The sequence below is a fragment of the Diadema antillarum genome, unplaced genomic scaffold (genome assembly GCF_040938485.1).
Source record: "Diadema antillarum isolate AM-2024a unplaced genomic scaffold, OU_Dant_1.0 scf00000214, whole genome shotgun sequence".
NCBI classification, from domain to species: Eukaryota; Metazoa; Echinodermata; class Echinoidea; order Diadematoida; family Diadematidae; genus Diadema; species Diadema antillarum.
Window position 1 is genome coordinate 119,599 of NW_027271103.1, and position 23,777 is coordinate 143,375.

The window sequence follows — 23,777 nt, forward strand, 5'->3', positions numbered from 1 at the left end:
GAATGACTGTGTTAATCTTGTATTGTGTATCTTGTATTATGTCAGATCTCTTCCTCCCTCCCCTTCCCCTCCCTACCCCCCTCTCTCTACCTCACTCCTCTACTCCCCCCCCCCCCCTCCTCAACTCTGCCTTGCTACAATTTCTTTTCTTAATATTATGTTCTTGTCACTAGATCTTAGTACATAGCAGTCAGTCATCAGTATCACACAACTTTGAATGACTGTGTTATTTTAATGTATTTCTTTGTTTTGGCTACCACTGAAACAGCTCAAAATACATAAAGTTAGTCTGTTTGACAAAACAAAGTCTTATCAAGTACTTTGTAGGCTATAAGGTGATGATGACACACCCACAATCAAGGATAACTGCTTGGATCTATGTATTCATCTTATGAAGAACTGATCAAAACTGCAAGATTTATTTAAAAAAAAAAAACCCTAAAGGGCATGATTTTCTAAAAGTGTCCCTTTGAGAAGCTTTATAATCCTTGAAAGTGTAATTTCTCATGTGATGTAGGGGCAAATATCATAAAAAACACATTTATGATGTTTAAAAGTCAAATAAGAAATATGACCTCCACTATAGGGCTCACACCTGTAAATAAAATGGACTGTCCCAGACCCCTTCACAAATTCGTACCAAAGATACCAAAATAGATGAAGAAAAAAATTAATTAAAAATCAATGATGTAGTTTGGCAAAAAACTGAATAGCTGTAGATATTGAGTATGAATTCCTCTACAAACTGCATTTTGGTTGGAAGATGAAAGCTTTTCTGATGGAATTTGAGGGGACTATATTTCATTGGGTACGTGTACGGAAGATAGGTGATTTTTTGAGTGACAAGAACTCGTAGTCTGGCTTTGCGGACCCCTGGACAGAATTAAAGCAGAACAACCCACCCTGGCAATCTGATGGATGAAAGGTAATATCTCACTTATTCAGGTTAGTGAAGATAAAACACCTCATTTCTCCCAGCTATTTTACTGAATTTTTTGAAATTTGAATTTTAACACACGTCTCTATGGGGAATTATTTACCCGTGTGAGCCCTAGAGGGCATCACAAAAAAAAAATTAAATGGGAACAAAGTAACCATTAGACATACAACGTAATGCATTTCATTTCATTATGTATTCCACTAGGTTTGAAAGATGATGATGATATACTCGGTAAATATGAATGACCAAAACAAGGAAGACTGAAACATAAATTAAGTGTCCTCTTTAGTATGGCTTTGAAGAGACCATGAATGTTTTGGCATAGATACAGAATCATTTGAGTACTTTCTAAGAGTTATTGAGGAAATACTCATGCAGTCTGCCAGCTAACATCATTTCAGCAATATCAATGACTGAATGTGAATTTCATAAGATTTGCACAATGAATGGGCAATTTTTACCCAATTGACAAAAGCTGTTTGACTGATTAAAAAAAAGGGGGGGGGGAAAGGATATATGACTACATATTTCTACATTGGAATTGACGGTTGATGGGGTCCTTCTCAGACTGTTTGCTTTGTATTATCACACTTAATATCAATCAATGGCTCATTCTTGTTAAGATGCTTTTACATGGCTCAGGTTAGTCAACGACTGTGACATACACATGCATGATGCAATCAAAGATACATTGTATCTTAAAAATTCAACGGGAATGATGTCATTTCATTCCCCTCCCTCTTGTTGGCTGGATTTATGGTCTCACAAGCCGCCATCTTCTAAACCTCTCAACAACTCAATGTCACATTTTTTACTCCATTCAAGCTGTGGTCAATGGAGATAATGTGCAATGACTAAATTCATCTGTGTCTTGCTACATACATGTTTTCATAGCTGGATGAAGCCACTCAAGGCTATGACCTGATCACGGGTACAGTATTTGCCCAACTTTAGCATTCCTCTTGCAGCATTTTACATGTATAAATCTCAAACAAATGACAGGAGGGCTTTAAAAATTTATCAAAATCTCTTCACTACTAACCAAAAACTTGATCTCCTTATGCCATTTGGAACCCCTCCATGGCCAAATTCCACCTTTTTCATGGTGTTACATTATATATTGATGAGCATTCCCTCAGACAAACTAATTTCATGGTGGCTAACAATTGATTTCGGAAGTGTTTCTGTCATTAGATTATTAAAGCTACAATCAAAGCCTTATGCCAGCACACGTGTTGCATTACAACTGCAGGAAGATTGTGAATATGATAGCGAGGCAAGTGAATTTGTCTGAATTTCTGTTTTCTGAAAGGTCGGTTTCAAGCAATCCCCATAAATCCCAGATATATGTACCTTGCAGCATATGGACTCCCCCCAGAGCATAATATTAAAGCATAATACTGAAGATGATGTCAGCTGATAATACCAATAATGATGTGGGGTACATGTATATGGGCCTGATATGGGCTATAGGCCCGTTCACACACAACGGAAATCGAAATTACAATCGCAATCCAAATTTCGATTTTTTTTTCCGACCGTTCATACACAGGGAAAAATCGCACTTTGCAGCAAGGAAAGAACGATCAGTGGCCAAATTGCGCATGCGTGAAACTTGCATGACCGAAGACTGACCCCGCAGTCCCAATAGAGTTTCGCGCACGCGATTCAAAGAGACTCGATTTTGTAAACAAGCAAAATAATCGCGATTATTCTGAAAAATCGCACTAATAGTGCGAGTTGGATCGCGATGAGGATCGCGGTGATTAGTGAGATTTTTCTGTCCACACACGAAAAAATTTCGAAATTTTGATCGCGATAAGAAAATTGATTTTTAAATCGCACTCTTTCCCTTGTGTGTGAACGGGCCTTATATGAGCAAATTTTCTTTCTCTTGTCATTTGACACTAGTGGTAATGAGTTCTTGAACGCTACTTGATTCTCACATGGTTCATACATGATGTTCATGTTTCAACTTTAATCCAAGTGATTATGAAATTTTTGCATTTATGTAAATTTCATGACACAAAAAGCCAGCTTTATCATTATCTTTTTTTTTTTCTTGGTATTGTTCCGAGTTTTCAGAAGTATCAAAGCGATTCAATATCCAAGGATATTTCTCTATAGAATAAGGGGAGGAAGGGACAGTAGGTATTGGTTACATGCTGGAGAGGAGAAATCTTGCCCTGTGGAAGGACTGCAAGTAGAATTCTTGATGTGTGGATGAAAATGAAGGGAGGGGGTTAATGAAAGCAGCAGCAGAAAATAATTGAAAAAAAAATTAACAAATACATTGATGCAGCTTGGTGTACTTACTTCTTACCCAGTTGCTTATAGGTTTCATAAACTTGACCTAAAAAAGTATGTCTGCGGAATAAACACAAGTGGGCGAACAGGCTAAATAAAGTGTGACCAACCTGCCTTCATAGATGAATCATATAATATATATGCCCACTGCCTTGGCAAAAGTAAAATATATATGATCATGCTCTCCTGTTAAAAGTACAAACAACTACAACAACTAATGTATCCTTTCTTTTTTTCACAAACTCCACAATATCATCACAGATAGCAAAAATATACAGAAATGTAACTTCATATCAAACATCTGGAAGCTAGATTAATAGGACAAACAATGCAATGTTACTTGTTATCACAGAAATTAGACAAACCACAACAATAATATTCTAAACATGCAAATTAATGAACAACTTTTCTTCATTATTTAGTTTGAAGTTATAAGACACAATAAAGGCAAATGACAAATATCATATACAATACATGACATGATTTGTGGTGCTCACATGACATAATCAGATATTTAGGCCACATTCCCTCATTTTTGCTAAATCATCATTTGATTCTTCTGCTTATTTTGCCCAAATATTACTAAGTCCCACTGCTTTGAAGAGCACAGAATTCCTAACAGGGCAACTCCTTTGTTACTGACGAGACAGTTGAAGACGACCTCCATTCACTTATCAGAAGACACGCCCATAAAAACATTAAAAAAGTATCAGTGCCTACATGATCAAGGACAATTTATAGCATTCTTGTTTGAACACTGCTGCGCAGTAAAATATTTTGTTTTGATAGATTTTTATGATTCATAGCGCAATCTCTGTATAAAGTGAAAAAAAATATCACATGGAAGTGTAAAGGTTCTGGTAATTATAGCCGCTTTGATGTTTTCAGTAAATGTTGAATTTCAGGAGTAATTACACTCTTAAGAAAGAAAAATGAACAAACAAAATCATGAGCAATCTGCACAAGGCAACTAAGCTGTGGCTGATGTCTGCCTTTGTGTAAAAGATCAGAGAGTCGAGAAGACAAACTTGAGAGTCACATTTGAACATATCTAATCGGATTAACCTCACAGTTTGGTGCATCATTTCTCGTTGCCATGGTGATGATGGGCGACGTAGTACCTTTGTGGCGTCGATCGATTTCATTTGTAATGGGTGATTAGGGCAAAACCTTTCCTGCGTCACAGGGATGTTCTTGACATGCTTGAATGGATCACGATGGCGCAGGTGGTGCCAAAAAGGAAACGGGGGGAGGGACGGGGGGATTTTTTAGTTTTTATATACCAAAGTATTGCAGGTTGACTACACTATTTCCCTGAGCCCCAGACCTTGAGAACTTCATTCAATTCACTCTCATTCTTCTCAGAGTGCATCTATATGGAACTCTTGTGTCCTCTCCATTCAGAGGCACAAGCAGTTCGGGGAAAATTTCCATGGTTTGCGATTTCATGTCCTCTTTGATGGGGCACAATGTCACATTCAAAGTGAATGTTACTACACTGCTCCCTTCCATAGTACTTTGTCACCGTCTTAAAAAAAAATATAATAAATTAGAAAAAAAAAATACAACCGTTCTTATCTGACCACTGGTCCACTTTGATGAGATACACGGTGTTTGCATGCCGTTGAAACCATGCACAAGTCATTAAGAATTCTAAATTAAGCACATTTTTTAAATCAAAAGCAAAAGATAATATGCACAAGTGCATACACGCACACACACTTACACACAGATGATAATAGCCTTATCTCTTTATCTCTATGTGCCTGTTCAAGAGAAGCTTACTCTTCTACCTGTTCTCTGTGGTATTGATGCTGACGTCTAAAAGGAGGGTACAGCTACCAGCCTTTGGACCAATGAGTTATCACAGCAGGACTTCCCATGGAAGGTGCAGCACATTGAGGGTGTGGTCCAAAGGCCTACCTTAGGGTTTCCCCACAGGTTCATAAGGAAAACCCCCAGAGAATTTGCAGAAGCATCACCACCATGTACTTCTAGACACTCTATGTATTGCAATTGGACTATTGACTAATCTATGGTGTGCTTTCCCCTGACTTATTCCATGCAAAATCTGATGAAACATAAATGCAATACTGTAAGAGTGGAAATTTTCCTGTGCTTAAATTTTTCACACCCAGAGTAGTACAATGAATTTTCCACAGTAGCTCTTTTGTCGTTGAAATGTTTTGAGTGGTAGCATAAATTTCTGTGAACAATTCAAATTCAAAATTACTACTGCTGACCAAAGACACAAAAGGTTGGAAAAAGGACATCAGGTGCTAGATGTCCACGAAACACAATCAAAATTAATGGTTTTTTTTTCACATTGTTGTTACATCCAAAGGGTAGGGGAATTTAATGGAATCCCCCTTCAGCTTCACAACATCTGCTTTGTGTACACACACAAAAATAATGACAACGAAAAGCGGCTACTAATAAGAAGTATTCCGCACAGGCCAATCCAACGCACACACATGTCCTTCAAATCACATTTAGGCCATAACAAGTTATCTCGAGGCAAACTCACTGATGAGCCGAGAGAAGACATTGGACGGGGAGGACATGCATTTCCTTGTCCGTACCCTGGAAATTCCGAGAATTTCAATCTGATACAAATTTTCTCATTTCATTTTTCTCCTCCAGCTGCACAATAATGCCGTGGCTTCCCCTTCCCCCGTCTTCTATTTGCCTCATCTTTCTACTTCACTCCTCATAAAGCTCCAACAGTTTGCGGCCGTCCCTGCTAGACACACAGGGCCCACTTAAGTCGACATTGATATCAATGCTGCTTCTGCCTCACATGCAAAAAAAAAAAAAGAAAAAAAAAAGACAGAAGACAAATGTGACTGATCCTGCCTCCCTCGCCGGCCGGCCGGCACACAATTGCCACGGCAGGGGAAAGGAGCTACTTTTTTACTCATATTGATTTGAGAAAAGCCCCGATCTGCATTTTCCTGGAAAAACTGGGAAAGCTAGGGGAGATGGGCTCGGCTTCGGCTTCAGTAATTGCCATGGGGGGGGGGGGGGGGGGGTCGCTAGGCATGCTTACACGCAACTGCAATGTACACATTCATTTCACCAGTCTCCCATCGCCCTGTTTGAAGAAGGAAAGGAGGGATGGAACGAGTGAGAGACAGGAGGAGTGACAGATGGAGACCTATGTGATGGATCTGTCTGCCCAGCACCTGGAAGGCTCTGGGCACACCATGAAATTCCAGAAGATAATGCAGCCACCAACAACTGCAGCATCATCAGATAAAAATGATGATTCTGGTGCCCTTTGGCATAATGACATAATTAGGAAATTTGTCTAAGTACCTCGCTGCATGCTTCAAATAATTATCCACCCTACATCCCCCCCCCCCAAAAAAAAAGAGGAGAAATAATGCAATTGTAGAGGTGTTTGTGAAAAAAACTACCTCACCTTCTTACATGTATGTGCACACTTACATGTATGTCGCTCTGATATTAAATGTCATCGAATGATATTCAACAATAACTTGGAAGGGTTTTAAAAGGAAAGATACTTATTAACATCCAGGGTACGCAAAGTTGATCAAAGCACACTGTGTGTGTTGAGTGCAACGTTTATTTACAGTGAAAGGGAAGAAAAAAAAAGCTAGAGAAAAGATTTGTAGACCTTTGAGACATGTAAGCAGGATATGGAAATGTAACTTATTTTTGCCTTTAATGGGTTACAGGGATTACCCCATGCTAATCCAGGCTCATGCCCGGAGCTATTCCCTGCTTGTTTCCAGGAATGGATAACAATGAAAGGGAGGGGAGGGGAAGGATATCAAATTTAAAGCAACATGAAAAAATGAATAGTTATACAGACTTGTGATAGCCAAGAATCTCTCTTTATCAATTTTTTTATTTATTTATTTTTTTTTACCCTACCCAAGACAGTGAGCGTGTTTCTACTGAGCGACGAAAATTCGAGGTGATGCCAGCCGATGTGTGGTGATACCGATACCGGCCGATGCATGGTGACACCTCGAATTTTTCCTCAGTAGAAACAGATCTGGTAGTGGCCGATGCCTGCTGATGCGAGGTGCTCTGTCGTCCATCTATTGAGGTGGTCGATGCGTGGTGACACGAAGGACGATTCTTAGTAGAAACACACCAGGTAGCGAAATTCGTGGTGTATCGGACGTCTAGAATTTCTCCCCGCGCTTTTCAATCGGTTCATCGCACACATGTGTACAAAATACGTGTGTACACACAGCGACCGTGTTCGCATCATGCTTTGTTGGTACCAACTCGCTTGTGTATGTGTTATAGGCCCTATACGTTACGTTACATGTGAATTGTGGCATTCATCGCCTATTGCTCGCGTGATTAACAACCTAACTTACTGCATTACTAAGTCCTCATCACTTACTTGATTTTACACCGCGTTATTTCATTTTATATTGTCTTGAATCGCGAGAGTACCACATTAGTATGTCGCAGCCTTGAGAAAATCTCAACTGGACCCTCGATCTCCAAAGATTTCTCATCAGTCAGTGGCAGGATACCAGTATGTTAGTTCGGGGTATATAATTGGATGGGAAGACGAAGAGAAATGGCTAATCAAAAAATAGCCGACGCGGTTGTAGCAAAGCAGGCAGGGTTCGGATCGTATTAACAGGCAGTGCGCGCGTGACCCAAATCTGTGACTTAAAAATACCTGACTTCCGGAATCGCCGCATTTGCACGTCACCTTTGCATCACCTCGTATTTTATCGCTCAATAGAAACAGCTCAAGTGGTCATAAAATACGAGGTGCTGCGTTGGACAAAATTCGTGGCGATGCCAGGGATGCGAGGTGCTCTCAGTAGAAACACGCTCAATGATGCACCATTTTAGCTGAAGCGAGGTGGGGTGAGGGGAGGGGCATTTTGTGGATTCACAAAATTGTATCCTGTCTGCCTTCCAGCTTGGTTGTCTTATGGGGTTTTGTCTTTCACAGAATTCTATCAAATATGTGCTGAAAATGGGCTGAAAATGGGCTGAAAATGGGCTGTTTCCCATGTCCCCCACAACTCTCTACAACCTCTCAAAAAAATGTTATGGTCTCATAAGGGGATGGAGTTCTGTATGAAGGTGATGATAGATTTTGTTGTTTTTACATTGAGTTAAAACTAAAAGCAAAGGACAGGAAGATGAAAGACTGTATCTTGCAATCTTTCTTACTGTAGTTCCACCTACATGTATATGAATATCTCTTTATACCATCTGTTACTTCCAAAACCATGGGAGGACACTAACGATATAACAATAACAATAATACTGATGATGATGATAATAATAATAATAATGATAAAGTTAATCATAAACTATGCTCATATACTGTAGTACATTTCACATAGTGCATATGTCCTAATGCATTCAGAAAAGGAAAGACTATAATAAATACAATATATACAATTGGTAATTACAGTGGCACCAAGTTTCGTGTTTCAAAGTTCACAAGGATTTTAAAAGGATTAAACAAAAGCACACATCCATTATGATTTCAAATGACTGGGCAAATAAACCAATAATATGGACTCTCTGAAGCTACATCAAAGTATGGTCATAAAAATCTTGTCCCCACTTATTCTGAGAATAGACCTGAAAAACAAACTTCTTTAAAGCCATAAAGGTACAGTGTAGCATCAGAACTTTGTGGAAGAGTTTAATAAGAGAAAAAAAAATCTAAAATCATTCCATATTCAAAACAGAAATGCTACATTTTAAAACAGGTGAACTGATATAAAATTAGCATCTTTTCTGTAGGTGTTTTGCTGGTATACTACAAAACACCTCATGAGCCAAACAATTTACTATGTATAACCAGGCTTATACCTGCCAATCCTTAGATTCAGTAAATAAGAACAACAAAGAGAAAATAATACAAAAATATGGATTTTCACCCATCTCCCGTACATCATCATCATTACTACTACTACTACTACTTCTTCTTCTTCTTCTTCTTCTTCTTCTTCTTCTTCTTCTTCTTCTTCTTCTTCTTCTTCTTCTTCTTCTTCTTCTTCTTCTTCTTCTTCTTCTTCTTCTTCTTCTTCTTCTTCTTCTTCTTCTTCTTCTTCTTCTTCTTCTTCTTCTTCTTCTTCTTCTTCTTCTTCTTCTTCTTCTTCGAGCATGATGCAGGGACCTGGATGGGGGTGTGCTGATGTTGATAGCGCAGCAAGAGAAGTTAGAAGTTAATTGCTTTGCTCTTCACTGCTGTTGAAAACTGCTGTTTTGACAGTATCTCTGTGTTCTTAATGTCTGTTACTGCCGATGGCAATGCATGTTCCACTCAGTGATGGTCCTCGATATTGAATGAATACTTGTACCACTTAATACATGTAGCTGACATTGACAATAGCTGAAACACTAGTTTGAACGGAGCTCCTTCTTTCCTAAAAGATAGGAATGTTCTTATTAATGGGATCAGTTAGTAGAGAATGCATACTTGCCGGTATATGCACATAAATGAATATGCCTTCACAAGCTTGACTGATTATTTTCATGCTGCTTCAGAAATTTCAAAAACAATGCAAGAATCAGCACAACCCACTCAATGATATCCAATGGCAAACAAGCTATGATAACAATAATCATCATCATCATCATCAAACTTTGATATTTCACCCTCTCTGCCATCCTAGAAAAGCTCTGTCCAGCCACACTGTAGGAAGTGATTTATTTTTTCGTCCACCTTTTCGCTGTTTGCACTGCTCCAAACTCAGTATTTTTATTCCCACTATTCGTCCCCCTCTTTTGTTGATGGGAGAAATGGGGTGGGGTGGGGATGATAACTGTATAATTGATTGTTAACAATGAGCCCCTGATAAAACTGCTAAAAAAATCTGTAAATGTAGCACAAAGGACTATAGCGATGGCACATGTACAGTACTTTAATGCACAAAAAAAGAGAAAATGAAATAAAAAGGACCATACATTCTTTACCCCTTTTTTCTTTCCACTTCAGCACATCCATAATCTTTTTGCTTTTTTCTTTTCACTGGGGGCATGCATGAGCTGCCGAGCATCAGATTTTCGCAGAAAACCCAGGTTAGCAGCATCCACAGGCAATGTTTGCTGAGCAGAGAGCACACAAAACAAGCCATTTAGCACACACCACGCCTTCAGATCTTAGAGTATCATATTCTGTTGAGGGCGGTACTCAGAGGGAGTAAGGAGTATGCATGTGTGTGTGTGTGTGTGTGTGTGTGTGTGTGTGTGCATTTACGTTAGTGTGTTACCTGGTAGTACCATGGTTAAGGGAATGAAGGTGATAAAAAGAAGGGATGGGGTGAGAGAAAAGGGGTTGAATAGGAAGGCAGGGTGCTCAAAACTGACTTGTCCACTGGCCCAGGGCAACTGAAACTCACTGGTTGGCAGGTAAAATGTAAGGGCACTTGCCTGCTAAAAGTATGAAACTTTTGTCTGAATGCCCATTTGGGTACTGTAAAACCAGAAACATTCACAGCATGAAACTTTCGTGAATGTCCACTGGCATTCATTGCATTGTGACAACAAAGAACTTTTGCCTGCATTTTATTTCAATTGCAAATCCTGGCTCCTCAAGAAATTTGCAAACATTTCATGAACCCTAAAATTTCTCATTTTTCACAGCAAGGAGAGATGTAGTAATTTGTACAGCTCTGGTGGATGGTTTCAGCAGAACATTGGTCCATCAAGCAACACAGGGCTACATATTTGTAGGTACTTGTTGGTGTGCAATACAATTTTGTATGACAGAAATTTCACATACAACACAGATGATTTATAAAAAAACGTAACAGAAATAAGTAATACACCACATTTTGTTTACCTGTATCATGTTTAAATGATCTTTTAGCATGACTCCTGATATTCATGTAATTCAATATGCAGGTGACAATCAAGTAGCTCAAGTCACAAAATAGATCATACTGCTTCCAGGCTTCGCAACAACAACAAAAATGATTTTAAAAAAATCTTGAAATCTTCTTCTTCTTTTTTTTCCTGTAGGAGCCCAAGGTGACTGAAAATTGCATTAGGATTTAATTGCTCTAATTACTCAGGCAAATATCACTTCTTTCAGCTTAGAAACTTGAGTTGCTGCATAAATGCCATCAAGTGGTTCATCATTAGCTTGAGATAATTGACAAACCAGAGGGATAATTTTCCACACAAAATGAGTCCAGAGTTAAGTCTCTTGCAGCTATATGACAAGAGCTTGCCAGCAATACTGGGTCAATGCAAACTTTAGCAGGAATATTGTTCCCACCTCAGGGGCATCCTGTTGATTAAAAAAAATGATTCCTATATATTCTTCTTATACACTTCGTGTATGCGGGGGTATAAAAAATGCTCCAGAAAACAAAAACAAAAACAATACATCAATATTCTCTTCATATATCTATGCCCCAAACATTCAAGAAGAACATTTTGATATAAAATACAAGGGTACAAGTGCACTTCACAGTGCATTTATGTTCACTGAAATATCTAAAAATGGGGCAAAACAATGCTAGCCATTTCACTATGTGATGCTGTGCAAGGCCCACATCTGAGTGACTTTTCCTTTTCACTGTGTTCAACATTCCCTCTCACTTGGAAACTAATTCTCCAATGTTAACACAAACAAAACAAAATGAAACAGAACAACACAAAACTATTCAAAATGTGCTGTTACTGACTTCAATTCACTAGGTATGTTAAATACAGAGACTCCAACTCTCCCGTTTTCGACGGGAGATCTCCCGCCGAAAACCCATTTTTGCAAAATCTCCCGTTCTCCCGCTTGAGATTTAATTTCTCCCGTCCTGGCTCTTTGTCTCCCGTTGGAAAGGATTTCTTACTTATTTCTATCGTATGTTGAAAAAATAAGCCTTAGATAACACCAGAGAGCATCTAGAACCCTGGGAATTTCGCGCTTCGCACACATCAAGTTGGAGTCTCCCGTTTGCTAAGGGTTTCAGGTGGGAGAATCTCCAGATCAGAAGGTGCTTGGGGTTGGAGTCTCTGTAAATATGTATTTCAAGTGTGAGGTTTATCAACATCTTCTTTACTTATTTGTTGGATGTTGTCAGTATAAATGAATGAATAAGGGTCGATACATCCAATGGTGGGGTTTTTCTCCTCAGCACCATTGTGCCTGTATCTAATAAAATGGATGTGCAATTCCCGATTTCTACGTCTATTGTTGTACTCTACTGTGACTCCACACTCCCTAATCTAACCACTCCTGAAATTGTCGGAAAGTCCCAATTCAACCCCCCCCCCAAAAAAAAAGACTTCCTTAATACTGTAAACGTGGAAATTTTCGCGGTACATTAATTTTCGCGGATTTCGCGCTACGTTCGGCTAGCGCGAATTCAAAAACGCGCGAATATATCTTCGCAATTTTCTATGCACATTTTGAACGGCCTGAATTGCGTGCGCTTCGTCGAGGATACTGCTACATAGTACAGACATGTTTACGCATATTAGCAGTATCATCGCACGCACCGCACGCACCGAGCCCATGGCCGATTGATGTGCTACATCTCCGCGACTACAGTACTAGTACTACAGTACATGTATCGAGTAAAATACGTGTACAGTGTACATGTACTACGTACATCGTGTAGTTGAGCGCTTGTACTCACACTCGCGCCGCTCGCTATGTCGCTTTCATACGCTGGCATCGCTGGATGAAAACAGCGACTGTGTATTAACCCGCTGCGGAGCGCGAATTTAAGAACCCGCGAATATGTTTTCGAGCCGCTCAGCGCGAAAAATTAATCGCGCGAAAATATTGACGTTTACAGTATATGGTGTATACAGTATAATTATGGTTGCGGCAAACCAGATCATATCCATACAGCATCACAGCTTTGCGACTTCTACTTTTAGTCGTCATGGCTGACTGACTCTATCAGGCTTGCCCTGGCCCAGCGGGACCAGTGCAATCATCATTTGATCCTCCATTCATTGTTGCCATGGTGTAACTTGTCAACCCGGATAACAGGATGATACTGCCCATGCGATAATTGGCCCCTAGGTTCAGCTACATCAGCGCTGCATTTCTTTTTTTCCCCCTTCAATTCGTGTATGAATGATATTCTTTGTACCGTGAGTTGGTTGTTGGAGAGCATCACATACATACATGTGTATGACCTTCTGACCAAATCTGCGTGGAGCATTAGTCGTATTTTAGAGCATAACAGATTATCTGATGATTGGAATGGTTTGCACATATGTTTGAACTTGTGATGAGTTCATAAACATCTTGGACAATTAAAGGCACCATACCTACACTAGGCATTTCCACATTACAATACTCTCCAGTTTTAATAAACTGTAGCCAATTCCTTGTAAAATTTGAAGTAAAATGGCTTTAATGGTTCTTATAACGTTGTAGATACTATGTAAAATACCTAAGGATTTTGAATTGACTCATCATATGCATTTTTAATCAAATGATATTAACATATATCATAATGCCAAAATAATATCTGCCATCAAAAATTCCTACTCCTCCATATTGTGCAAAATAATTATTCATGAGGCATATTGACTCTTTAGTTAATGTGATGTTGTCTACCAAGTTTTAAAAAGATAGAAAATAAAGAAAAATAGAACAAAAAAGCACATTCAAACTTTAAAAAAAATGGTTATTTCCTCAATATGGCAAATGAAATGCTTGCTGCAGCTCACATGCACCTCTCAATAATATGAACACATGTGGTTGGTGAAACTTGCTGGTCTCTTCACATGCCTACAAAGGCAGTCTAAAGACATGTCTGTATCTTGTAGACTAGCCCTTTTATGTTAAAAACAGGAGCTGCTGCATATCATATCAGTCACTATGCTATTCCCTTTCCACCATCCTCCCCTCCTAAGACACACACACACACAGACACACAGACACACATGCTCATACATAAAGACATGACAAAGACTCTAACATGGGATGTAATTAGTGTGAATCCATCAATGCCTAATTGGGGGGGGGGGGTGGGATAATATCCTACAAACAACTACACGTGCCCCATAAACTCCAAAAGATCTGCCCCACAGCTGCCTCACCCTGCCATCCCTCCTTGTAACTTGGAAATCCTTATGGAATATTTGAAATCAAAGTTTCCTCCAGTGGCCCCTTGTTGCCCCTTGCCCCCGTGGATAAACTGTTTGTGGCAATGACATGACAGCTACAGGTGACGCCCACACATTGAAGGTTGATTGGGATGAGATGAATAATCTTGGCTAAATGAGTTATCCATTCATGGCAACCAGCGAGACAAAAAGAAGAAAGGACAAACAGAGAGAAAAAGGAGAATAAAACAAACACAAGACAAGAATTGATATATGACATAAACACTAGAGAGCACATGAGTAATATTGTAAGAGATGAAAAGAAGTGCCAACTACAAATAACACACACTTGCTGTTCCTGACCACTTGGTGAAGGTAGAAAGAAGACGATAAAGAGAAAAGAAAGTATGAGAACACAAATTTACACACACACACACACACATACATAAAGGATAGAAAAAGCAACAACATCAACAACAAACAAGAAGGGAGGTGAGAGAGGGGGTAAACAGGGAAACGGAAAGGTAAAATGTATGGCAAAGTGCAGAGATTACACAAACTCTTTAAAATTTGAGCACACCAGTGCATTCGCTCGGTATTAGAGTGTACCGACATCTACAGATCTTACAAGGGACCCTTGTCATGTCTTCAGCTCCAATTTCATTCACTTGCAAAGTGTCCCTGAAGTCCTAATGTCAGGGCAATCAGACAACTAGGTGGGACTGGGGGGGGGGGGGGAACCAACTTCTACATACATTTGAGAGTGCAGTGCTCGTGCACATTACAACCTGAAAACGAACACAACAGATCTGTCATACTCCTCCACCTAATGACAAAAATGCCATCTGGACTTCTCTGAAATCCCTTGCCAGAGAAAAAAAAAAAAAGCATTGTACTTTTACAGGCAGCTTTGCCCTCGCCACGGAGCTACAAACATGCCCTCACTGAAACAAGAATGAGCAAAGAAGGGAAGGTGGAGGGGGAAAAAGTTCATGTTTAGCCGAGGGTTAATAGAATTTTTCCTGCACCAGGGTGGGAATACTTCTTTTAGCGAGGCTCTCACTCTCTCTCCCCCTCTGCGATTACGAAGCCGAGTTGCAGACAAGCTCGGGGCTCCGGGTACTCGATTAGAATGCGAAATCAAATTGTACTTGGCATGCTTGACGTATGTCAGTTTCCTGGAAATGCCTTATACCTCCGAGGGAAAGTAATTTAGTCTGCAGAGTGCATACTGTGGGGTGTATCGCTGAGAAAGCACGCAAAGTTTTCTTGCTTCAGTGGTTTTCCTTTCCAAGTCAAAGACGAGTACCACACAACAAACCAAAGTTAGAGAGAGATCTACGATTTTCCCAATTTTCCAGGCCTTTCTACGAGCCCATTACTTTCTGGTTTGCAGTGTTATGAGAGCAACAATCTTATCAACTGTTACGAGGCATGGAGGGCATATGGTAGCTGCTGGTTTATCTATGATTCCGAAACTCTGACAAAGTTCTCAGCAAAGTCAAATGCATGATTTTGTCACATGTAGCTCCACATAGCAGAAGGCACTTAGATTAGTCATAAGATGCACCTAACCTACCACAGTATGCTCTTTTTTTAAAGGCATACATGAGCCAGTAACTGTAAAAAATGTCAGAAGGAGCATGGCCTGTCACTCACAAAACAATACAGCTATAATTATATGAATGCAGTTTAATGAAATAATGCACAATGATTCCTAACCTGTAACAGAAACCATGATGCTTCGGAAGCCGACCTCAGTATTTGACCCTCACCTCACAGCTGTAGCCTCAAATCATGGCAGTAAAGTGTCCCTCCCATAGTTTATAAATTCTACCATGTTTGACTTCAGTTCAGCAGATTTTTGTCCAAATAGATATTATTGTATCTAACCATCCTTACCTTTGACCTTCAACTATTCTATCCCCAAATCACACAGGTGAATAGCTTTATTTTAAAAATGGTATTTTCCATATGTACCAAGTGTAATGATATAGTTGAAAGCTTACTGAATTATTGCTGAAAGAGTGAACAAGGTCTTGGACTTATGGTCCATGAGCTTTGACCTTTGACCCAATCAGTTCACCATGATGCCTGAGGTTATGATCACGTATACATGCCAGAAATTTAAGGACAATGCCATACTCTGTCAAGGGAACTCTCAAGGTAGGGATGAATAATCTTGAGAAATGGCTGGCTAGATATACTGCTTGACAACGACAAAAAGAAAATGAATTAATTAAAAACTGCAATGTCTAGCACCACTATGTGGCCGAGGCATAAAAATAGAATCTGAGCAGGAAAGGATGCTTCTCCTGTGCAGCGGAGTACAGGACCACCACACTGTGCAAGATTAGTGATTCACTTTGTTTTTGTTTTACTTCTGTGTTTGTAGAAGAGACGGCTCCTAAATAGAATTGAATGCATTTGCGGTAAAATGTAGCACCCTCTTTCTGTGGGTGTGAATAATGTATGTGGCCGTGTGCCACGACATTTCTCTGCAAAGAAGCAGCGAGAGAAGTCACGTGACCTCGCTCGGCTGAAAGGCTCTGACTGAATTGGCACGGACACCCTCAAGGAGCTCCTCCAGCTCCCCGCATTGGGCACGAGTTACCTGGAAAGTCCTTGAGGATGAATGCATAATGTGCTGACAAAAAATAACAGAAGAAACTCTTGGGGCTTTTCTTTGTTTGTCATTAATAATAGGACAGCAAACTCTGCATGCTGGCTGACTCATGCACATTTTACCACATACACAAATTTAATGAAAAAACAGAAAAGCAAGAAAAATTATCAGCTTGCAGTTGTGAATTCACTGATTACTTTTATTTGGCTGGAGTTTGTTCCCCTCGTTTACTACATGCATGGCCTTCTTCTATTAAAAGAAAAGAGCCAAACAAAATAAAGGGCCTCTTTGAAAAACAGTGTTCTGAAATGATGTGCATGTGGTAAGCCTGCCACATTTTCACAGAATTTCATTTGCATACATGTGTCATAACAAAAAGATGGTATAGGCATCCATATATAAATTACATAATGCGGCACAATCAAATAACAAAAGACTTTCCCTACATCATCTAGCTTGAGAGCTACATAACGAGACCAAGCAAATCAATCTTTTAAAATGCATTGCTAACATGACACTTTACATGCCCTTGCTCACACGTTCAAATGATGCGATATGCCTCGATCATCACAGGGGGAAAGCACTAGACATATTAACCAGCCTGGGGAATATAAAGCAAATATTCTGAGACAAATCCCTGCCTACCCCCCACTGCATTTCACACATTAAACTTGGGTAAAAATTTGCATTTTTCCTGCATCTGACATTGTCTTACAGCTATCATGGGGATTGTAACAGTCCTACCTGGCAATTTTCCAAATGAATCACACATCCAAGAAAGGCATGGTAAGTGCTTCAAAGGTTACCAGGACCAAGCACAGACACAGTTCAGCATTTTAATATTACAACTTTGGGTGCATTTTCAAGGTGAGTACTGAACAGACTGAGAAAACATAAAATCTACAGCCAGGCATAAGAAGCCCCCACTCACAAATCAGCAAATGTGAACCAAAGTAGGCAGTACACCCTGGGGCCTAATATGATGACTCATATCGACATTGCACACAACATTGATTCTGCCGTCAAAATGTTAGTTTTCTCACGAATGTTTATTTCTGTGTGTTGTGGAACCTGGAAAATGCCTCAAGCACTCAGAGAAAATGAATAAACTCACAGGGCCATACTCAATTCTCAAAGCCATTAAATACCTTTGAGCAGAGTAAACTGTAATGTGATACAGAATTTTCAGACGTCAAATGTCATCTTCAATTGAAATTTACCTGAAGCTGTACAGGCTTCCATTAGAGACCTTCCTTTGTGGAGAACATTCATGCACACACATAGTGAGAAGATTGCTAATTTAGCAGTTAGGTCTACGGGGGTGGGGGAGTACACAATCATTTGTGCATGTGAAAAGGTTACCGTCTTCAGACTATGTCACACGTCTTTATGCCACTAATGCTGCAATTTTCCTACAAAAATGCCTGATGCTTCTTCAGATACAAACAATGATACTCTTCCTTATTCACTGAAAAATGAGTACCGTGGCAATGAGAACCCTCAACAAACATTTCTTCCAGGTACTTCTGGATGCTGGCGGCATCTTGCAGGCATTTACGACATTAATCAAACAAAGCAGGGGGAAAAAAGTGTTCCCTTTCCATGCGAAGGTCACACACTGACCTTGGGGGGTATGTACAACACGCCGAGGCATGCTCACTCGATGTGTGAATGTCATGTTCAACTTACGCTGACGCAATTGCTCCCTCAACCCCCTGAGTGTCGGCTTGTCGCTAACACGCACCACCATCATCCTCAACATTATTGGCCGCATATGATTCCCCACACTAAGAGGGGCTTGAATCCTCGCATACAGTATGCTGCTCAAACCAGCTACTACCAATCAATTCCTTCACCTGGTAGCTACCAACAAATCAATCTATTTCATGATGTCTTCAAAGGCCTTGAAAATTAAGATTTTGGCTTACTGCACAGTAAAAACTACAACAAGTGAGACTTGTACTCTCTATTGGTGCCCTCTATTTCAGCACTAGGACTCTTTGTCTACCATACTTTTTATATGTGATTTTCTACAGACTAAAACTACATGCTCTGTCAGCCTTTATATTTCTTGGATATTACCTCTAGATTCCAGCAAAAAACAAAAACAAACAATAAAAAACCAATATCTACAGCAACAAAAACATCCCTGAGTCGTCTGCAGAAATATTTACATATTTGTGTTTGTGTATGTGAGTGTGAGTGTGCATGGGAGAAAAAGTGTCATCATTTAATACCTAATTCATATTGTCCCTGAATAATGAAACTTTGCAATGTTATCTCCAACATTGGTATGAAGTTCACTACTTCCCTTGGCAACAAGAGGTGAACATTACAACCACTTGATGAAGCACATCTGCATCAGAAGGCAGTAGAAATTAGTCATGTACACAACTGGATTTGTGCAGCAAATCGATATTTAGTGCGCACAGAGCCAGCATACAAATGTCACATATTTTGTAAATGATGCATATGATTTAAGTTTTCATTGCAGTCATCTTCACTCAATCACAATTAACAGCATATATTTTCTTTCACACTAACATTGTCACTTTGTTTCTCTGCTTATTATTCTCTGCTAAACGTGTTTCGTCTGCACTTGTTCTTGTCTGTACACCCAGTAGAGTTTAAAAAAAACCAAACAGACAAACATGCAGGCAACTAAGATGTGTCCATCTCAGCACATAGTGAGAAATGTAGAGCTCTATGCAGCATCTAGTCTCTCTCTCCCTCTCTTTCTCTTCAGGTGATGAGGCGGGGAGCACTGCAATCAACTGATTGGCCAAGCAAAGAGCTGTAGGTGTGATGTCAGAAGTTTCTCAACCAATAAGGAGCAAGTCTGGAGCTCTTTTTTTAATGATTTTTTTTTTCCCTCAGCATCCCGCGTGATCTGGTATGCATCACGTCTGCACAACTTGTTTGCTAACTGCAGCCTTTTTTTATGGCGATGGGATTCAGGTTCTGCATTCCCTTCTTTCTCAAGATTCAACTCCCATACATCTTTGCATCATCAATTAGCAAGATGTTGCCTGAACTCCAAAGTTCAATCAACCTGCTCTTCAGTCACATTAAAGATTATACAAAGGCACAAAGGGGGGGGGGGGGGGGAGGAAGTGACACAGTGAGAGGTAGCACTAGAATGGAACATTCATGGAGAGATCAGGATAGGTAATACAAATGTCTGTATGTGTGTGAGTGTGTGTTTAACTTGCCAATAGCAATGCACACCTCCCATGCCTCCTGAATCAGTAATCAGTAAAGTCAGAGAGAAAAAAGGGGCGTGGTAGAGTATTGAGGACAGTGGAGCGACGGCTTCGGGAGGAGACTAGCTACGAGCATCACCTGCCTGAGCGGAGGTGGACTGTCAGTCTCCTCGGCACACCTGCCTGATTGCAGACGAGCGGCTACGGCCTGGGAGCTTTAGGGGAAGCCGATTCTTGGAAACCATCTCTCAGAGGCCCCAGCAGGGGGGGGGGGGGGGAGGGGTGGTGGGGATGACAGAATACATGGCAGGAGAATAAAAGTAGAGAGAGAGAGGGAGAGTGAGGGGAAAGGAGAGAGGGAAATGCAGGGGGAGGTTGAGATGGAGATACTATGGTAGAGATAGGAAAGACGACAGAGCTGGATCAAAGGTAAAATATCCTTTGTTTGAGTAGCTCATCTTTCTGTATCTAATTTGTCTGTCTCTGTTTCACTTTATCTCTTCTATCCCCCCCCCCCCCAAGCTTTGATGATCACCTCCATTCCTCATATCTAAGATATGGGGAAAAGGAGGGGGGTGGTATTGTATTAGCCTCTTGCTAATTGCCTGATCTGAGCAACCTGGAATCTTGCAGAGACAAAATTAAGCATACCTTGTGCCCCATCAGTTCTGTATACAATTCATCTTCTCTCTCCCAACTCTCTACACAAATCTTCTGTTTCATTAGTATATATCCAAGCAAATATGCTCACTCTTCCTTTCTCAGTTCTGCAAATCTCTCTCACTGTTTTTTCCCCCCTTTTTTCTTCTCATGCATTTATCGCTTTCACTGTCGCCTTTCTCATATTATACCGGTATAATATATTAACAGACGCTGCGCCCTAAATGAGCAGCAGGGTTGTTTGCAATAATTGCCATACTTGGAATCTGGCATGGCACTATTCTGGGAATAGCACTGAAATCATACTATTGAGTAAATATGTCTTCTGCTCTTTCCCTATCCTTTCTCCTTAGAGCGTATCTAAACAAAAACTTTCACATTTACTCTCTCTCTCTCTATTTCCCTCTTGTTTTGTTTTTTTTTTCTTCCTATCTCATATCAACCACAAAAAAAAAAACAAGCATATATTTCTTCTCACTCCCTCTCTCTTATTCCCTCTGTGTTTTCTTTCGTCTTCGCTTCCATGGATAAGATTTCTCTCTGGCTTTCTATGAAAAGCTTAGGACCAAACACAAATCGGAAAAAAAAAAAAATTCTTGGAATGCTTGGACGGCTATGAAATCTAAAGCTTACACGATTCTAAACTAAATGTACTCTCATTTGCCTTCCCAGAAATAATGCAAACACTATCCTCTCGCCAAATGGCAGACTCTAATTTGCCTTCTTAGACTTTGTGCACGTGCATCTTCAAGAACGTGTCCGCGAACGATCCAATTACTATCATCTTAAATTCAATTAAACAAGCGAGAGTGCTGAGAATTGGAGTGGGGATACTCACAACATGGCATCACATATCTATTTTTCTAAAATATCATCTTAATTGTTTGTACTGCTTTCGCTTCTACGGCTGCTGCTTCTACAGGCTGCATTATTCACAACTAATGCTATTGCTACTGCAATGTATTGCTATTATCATCATCTTCACTATGACCACTACACTGTAATCACTTTTTTTAAAAATTATTATCATCATATTGTGTTGTATGTTTCCTACCTTGCAGGACTGGGGCTACTTGCCCCGCTCTTGCCACTGGGCTGCCCCACAGCAATGGCCATGCCAGGATGGTGGGAGATGGCGGAGGAGGAGCCATACAGTCCTGTGTGGTGGCTGAGAGGGATCTCGAGGAGCTCTGCCAGGCAAGCCATCTGAGCTTGGCGGGCCTTGAGGCGTCCTGTGATAAAGATACACGAAGGAAGAAAGGGTGGGAGGGAGGATGAAAATTAAGTCTTTTACAAATTAACACGCAACATTTTGTGTCATAACATTCAATGTTTTAACCTTTCAATAAGCATTGTTGGAGATAGGGGATTGTGGAAGAGTCCTTAAGTTTGGACAAGGTGGGCTACAATATTTGAAATTCATATTTCATATATCTCTGAGCTTTCCATGCCTCCCTACCATTTGGTATCATTGTGTTCTTGAATTGATATCATACTTTTATGAGTTTCGGGAATAAATTAGAATTCAAAGCATGAAAACACTATTCACCTAGTGAATCTCTTCACCTAGACAAGTTCTTCATAATACTACCAACAACATACTATGATTGTTTCATTGGGCAGTTTCCAGGTAACATCTGGCACTCAAGAAAAAAAAATTAACAGGATGAAATACACATGGACAGACAAAATACCCAGACATCTCGCCTTATAACATACAGCCCAGCCATCAAAGGCATGTGATATGAAAATTAACAAGGATGTGCATGACAGGGAGGTCACGTGACTGATAGAAGCACATGTCATACTAGGTGGATTCTCATTGGACGTCATCACAAATCCTCACCTTTGGTCAGCCGCTGCTTGGCTGCCATGCACCTGATGTGGTCATCGAACTGGAAGCGGGCGGCCAGGAGGGGCACGGGCTTGGCGTGGGGTGATGCCGTCGAGCGCTTGTGGACGGTGACCTGCAGAGAGCGGCTGTCATCTTTATCACCAGTTACCTCCAGGTCCTACAGAACAAGATGGAAGAATGACAGAGGTAGGCACTGAGAGATTATACATGGACAAAAACCCTTTCATCTGTCATAAAAAACTTTGTTATTTTTCTTATTTTGTTGTTTGTTTCTTGTTTGTGTCTCTGTGCCTTTTTGCTTGTGATTTATTTTCTTTTAATATTTTGTACTGTTCCCTTCTTTCCCTTTCATTTCTTTTTTTTTCCTTTCACAATTTGCTCACATTCTTTAGTACCCACAGATAATGGCACCCAAAACTGCATCCAGTTGATACCTGCCTAGACACTGAATATTCCAGTCTCTGCCCTAGGTTCATCAGGGAACTGAGCTCATCTTGGTATCTGGGCCACGAAGCGAGTGAGAGGCCCACGGGACTGCCCTTGGATGGGAGACAGGTGCTCAATCAGTCCCAGGGCACACTCTCATCCTGAAATATCGCTACATCAAATTGCCAATATTTAACCATTCCAACACCAACAAAAAAACCCCAACTAAAACCATGTACTGCACTTGACAGAATTGTGAGTTTATATACCAACATCATGAGTATGCACAATCAGCTCAGCAGCCTGCTACACGCATATGGCTGTGACTTAACTGATACAGCACTGTAGCTTTTCGTGGCTATTTGCAAATTTTTTGTTCGGCTGCAAGGAATAACCTCATACTGTATGGGAATCCAGCGACAACTTGAAGAAACATTACTGAAGGTGATTTAGTGCCCTGCTTATTAAACACTTTTGCTCTGGTACATTGTTGAGAATAATTAACAGTAACTTTGTATATATTGTAAATGATGAGTACAACATTGCTAAACTGACATCATCTGTGTGCCAGATTTCTTTTAAATCACTTCAAAACTGGATAGATTATCTCAGATTTTTTTTTTCTTCAGAATTGGGGGATATGATGTGCTGTTACCATGGCCACATACTTTCCATTAATCTTGAAAAAATAATGTCTTGCATGACTTTGCATCATAATCACTG

General features: G+C 40.2%; 1 protein-coding gene across 1 annotated transcript in view; it reads right to left on the minus strand.

The window, feature by feature from the left end:
- Positions 1 to 23,777, minus strand: part of LOC139724445 (protein CLEC16A-like) — a 254,765-nt gene that overhangs the window by 63,784 nt on the left and 167,204 nt on the right. Inside the window, exons 21-22 of the mRNA XM_071635587.1 lie at positions 22,620 to 22,785; positions 21,828 to 22,005 (exon numbers count right to left, since the gene is read on the minus strand). Coding sequence (XP_071491688.1) covers positions 21,828 to 22,005; positions 22,620 to 22,785 — 344 coding nt within the window. The remainder of the gene's footprint in view (positions 1 to 21,827; positions 22,006 to 22,619; positions 22,786 to 23,777) is intronic.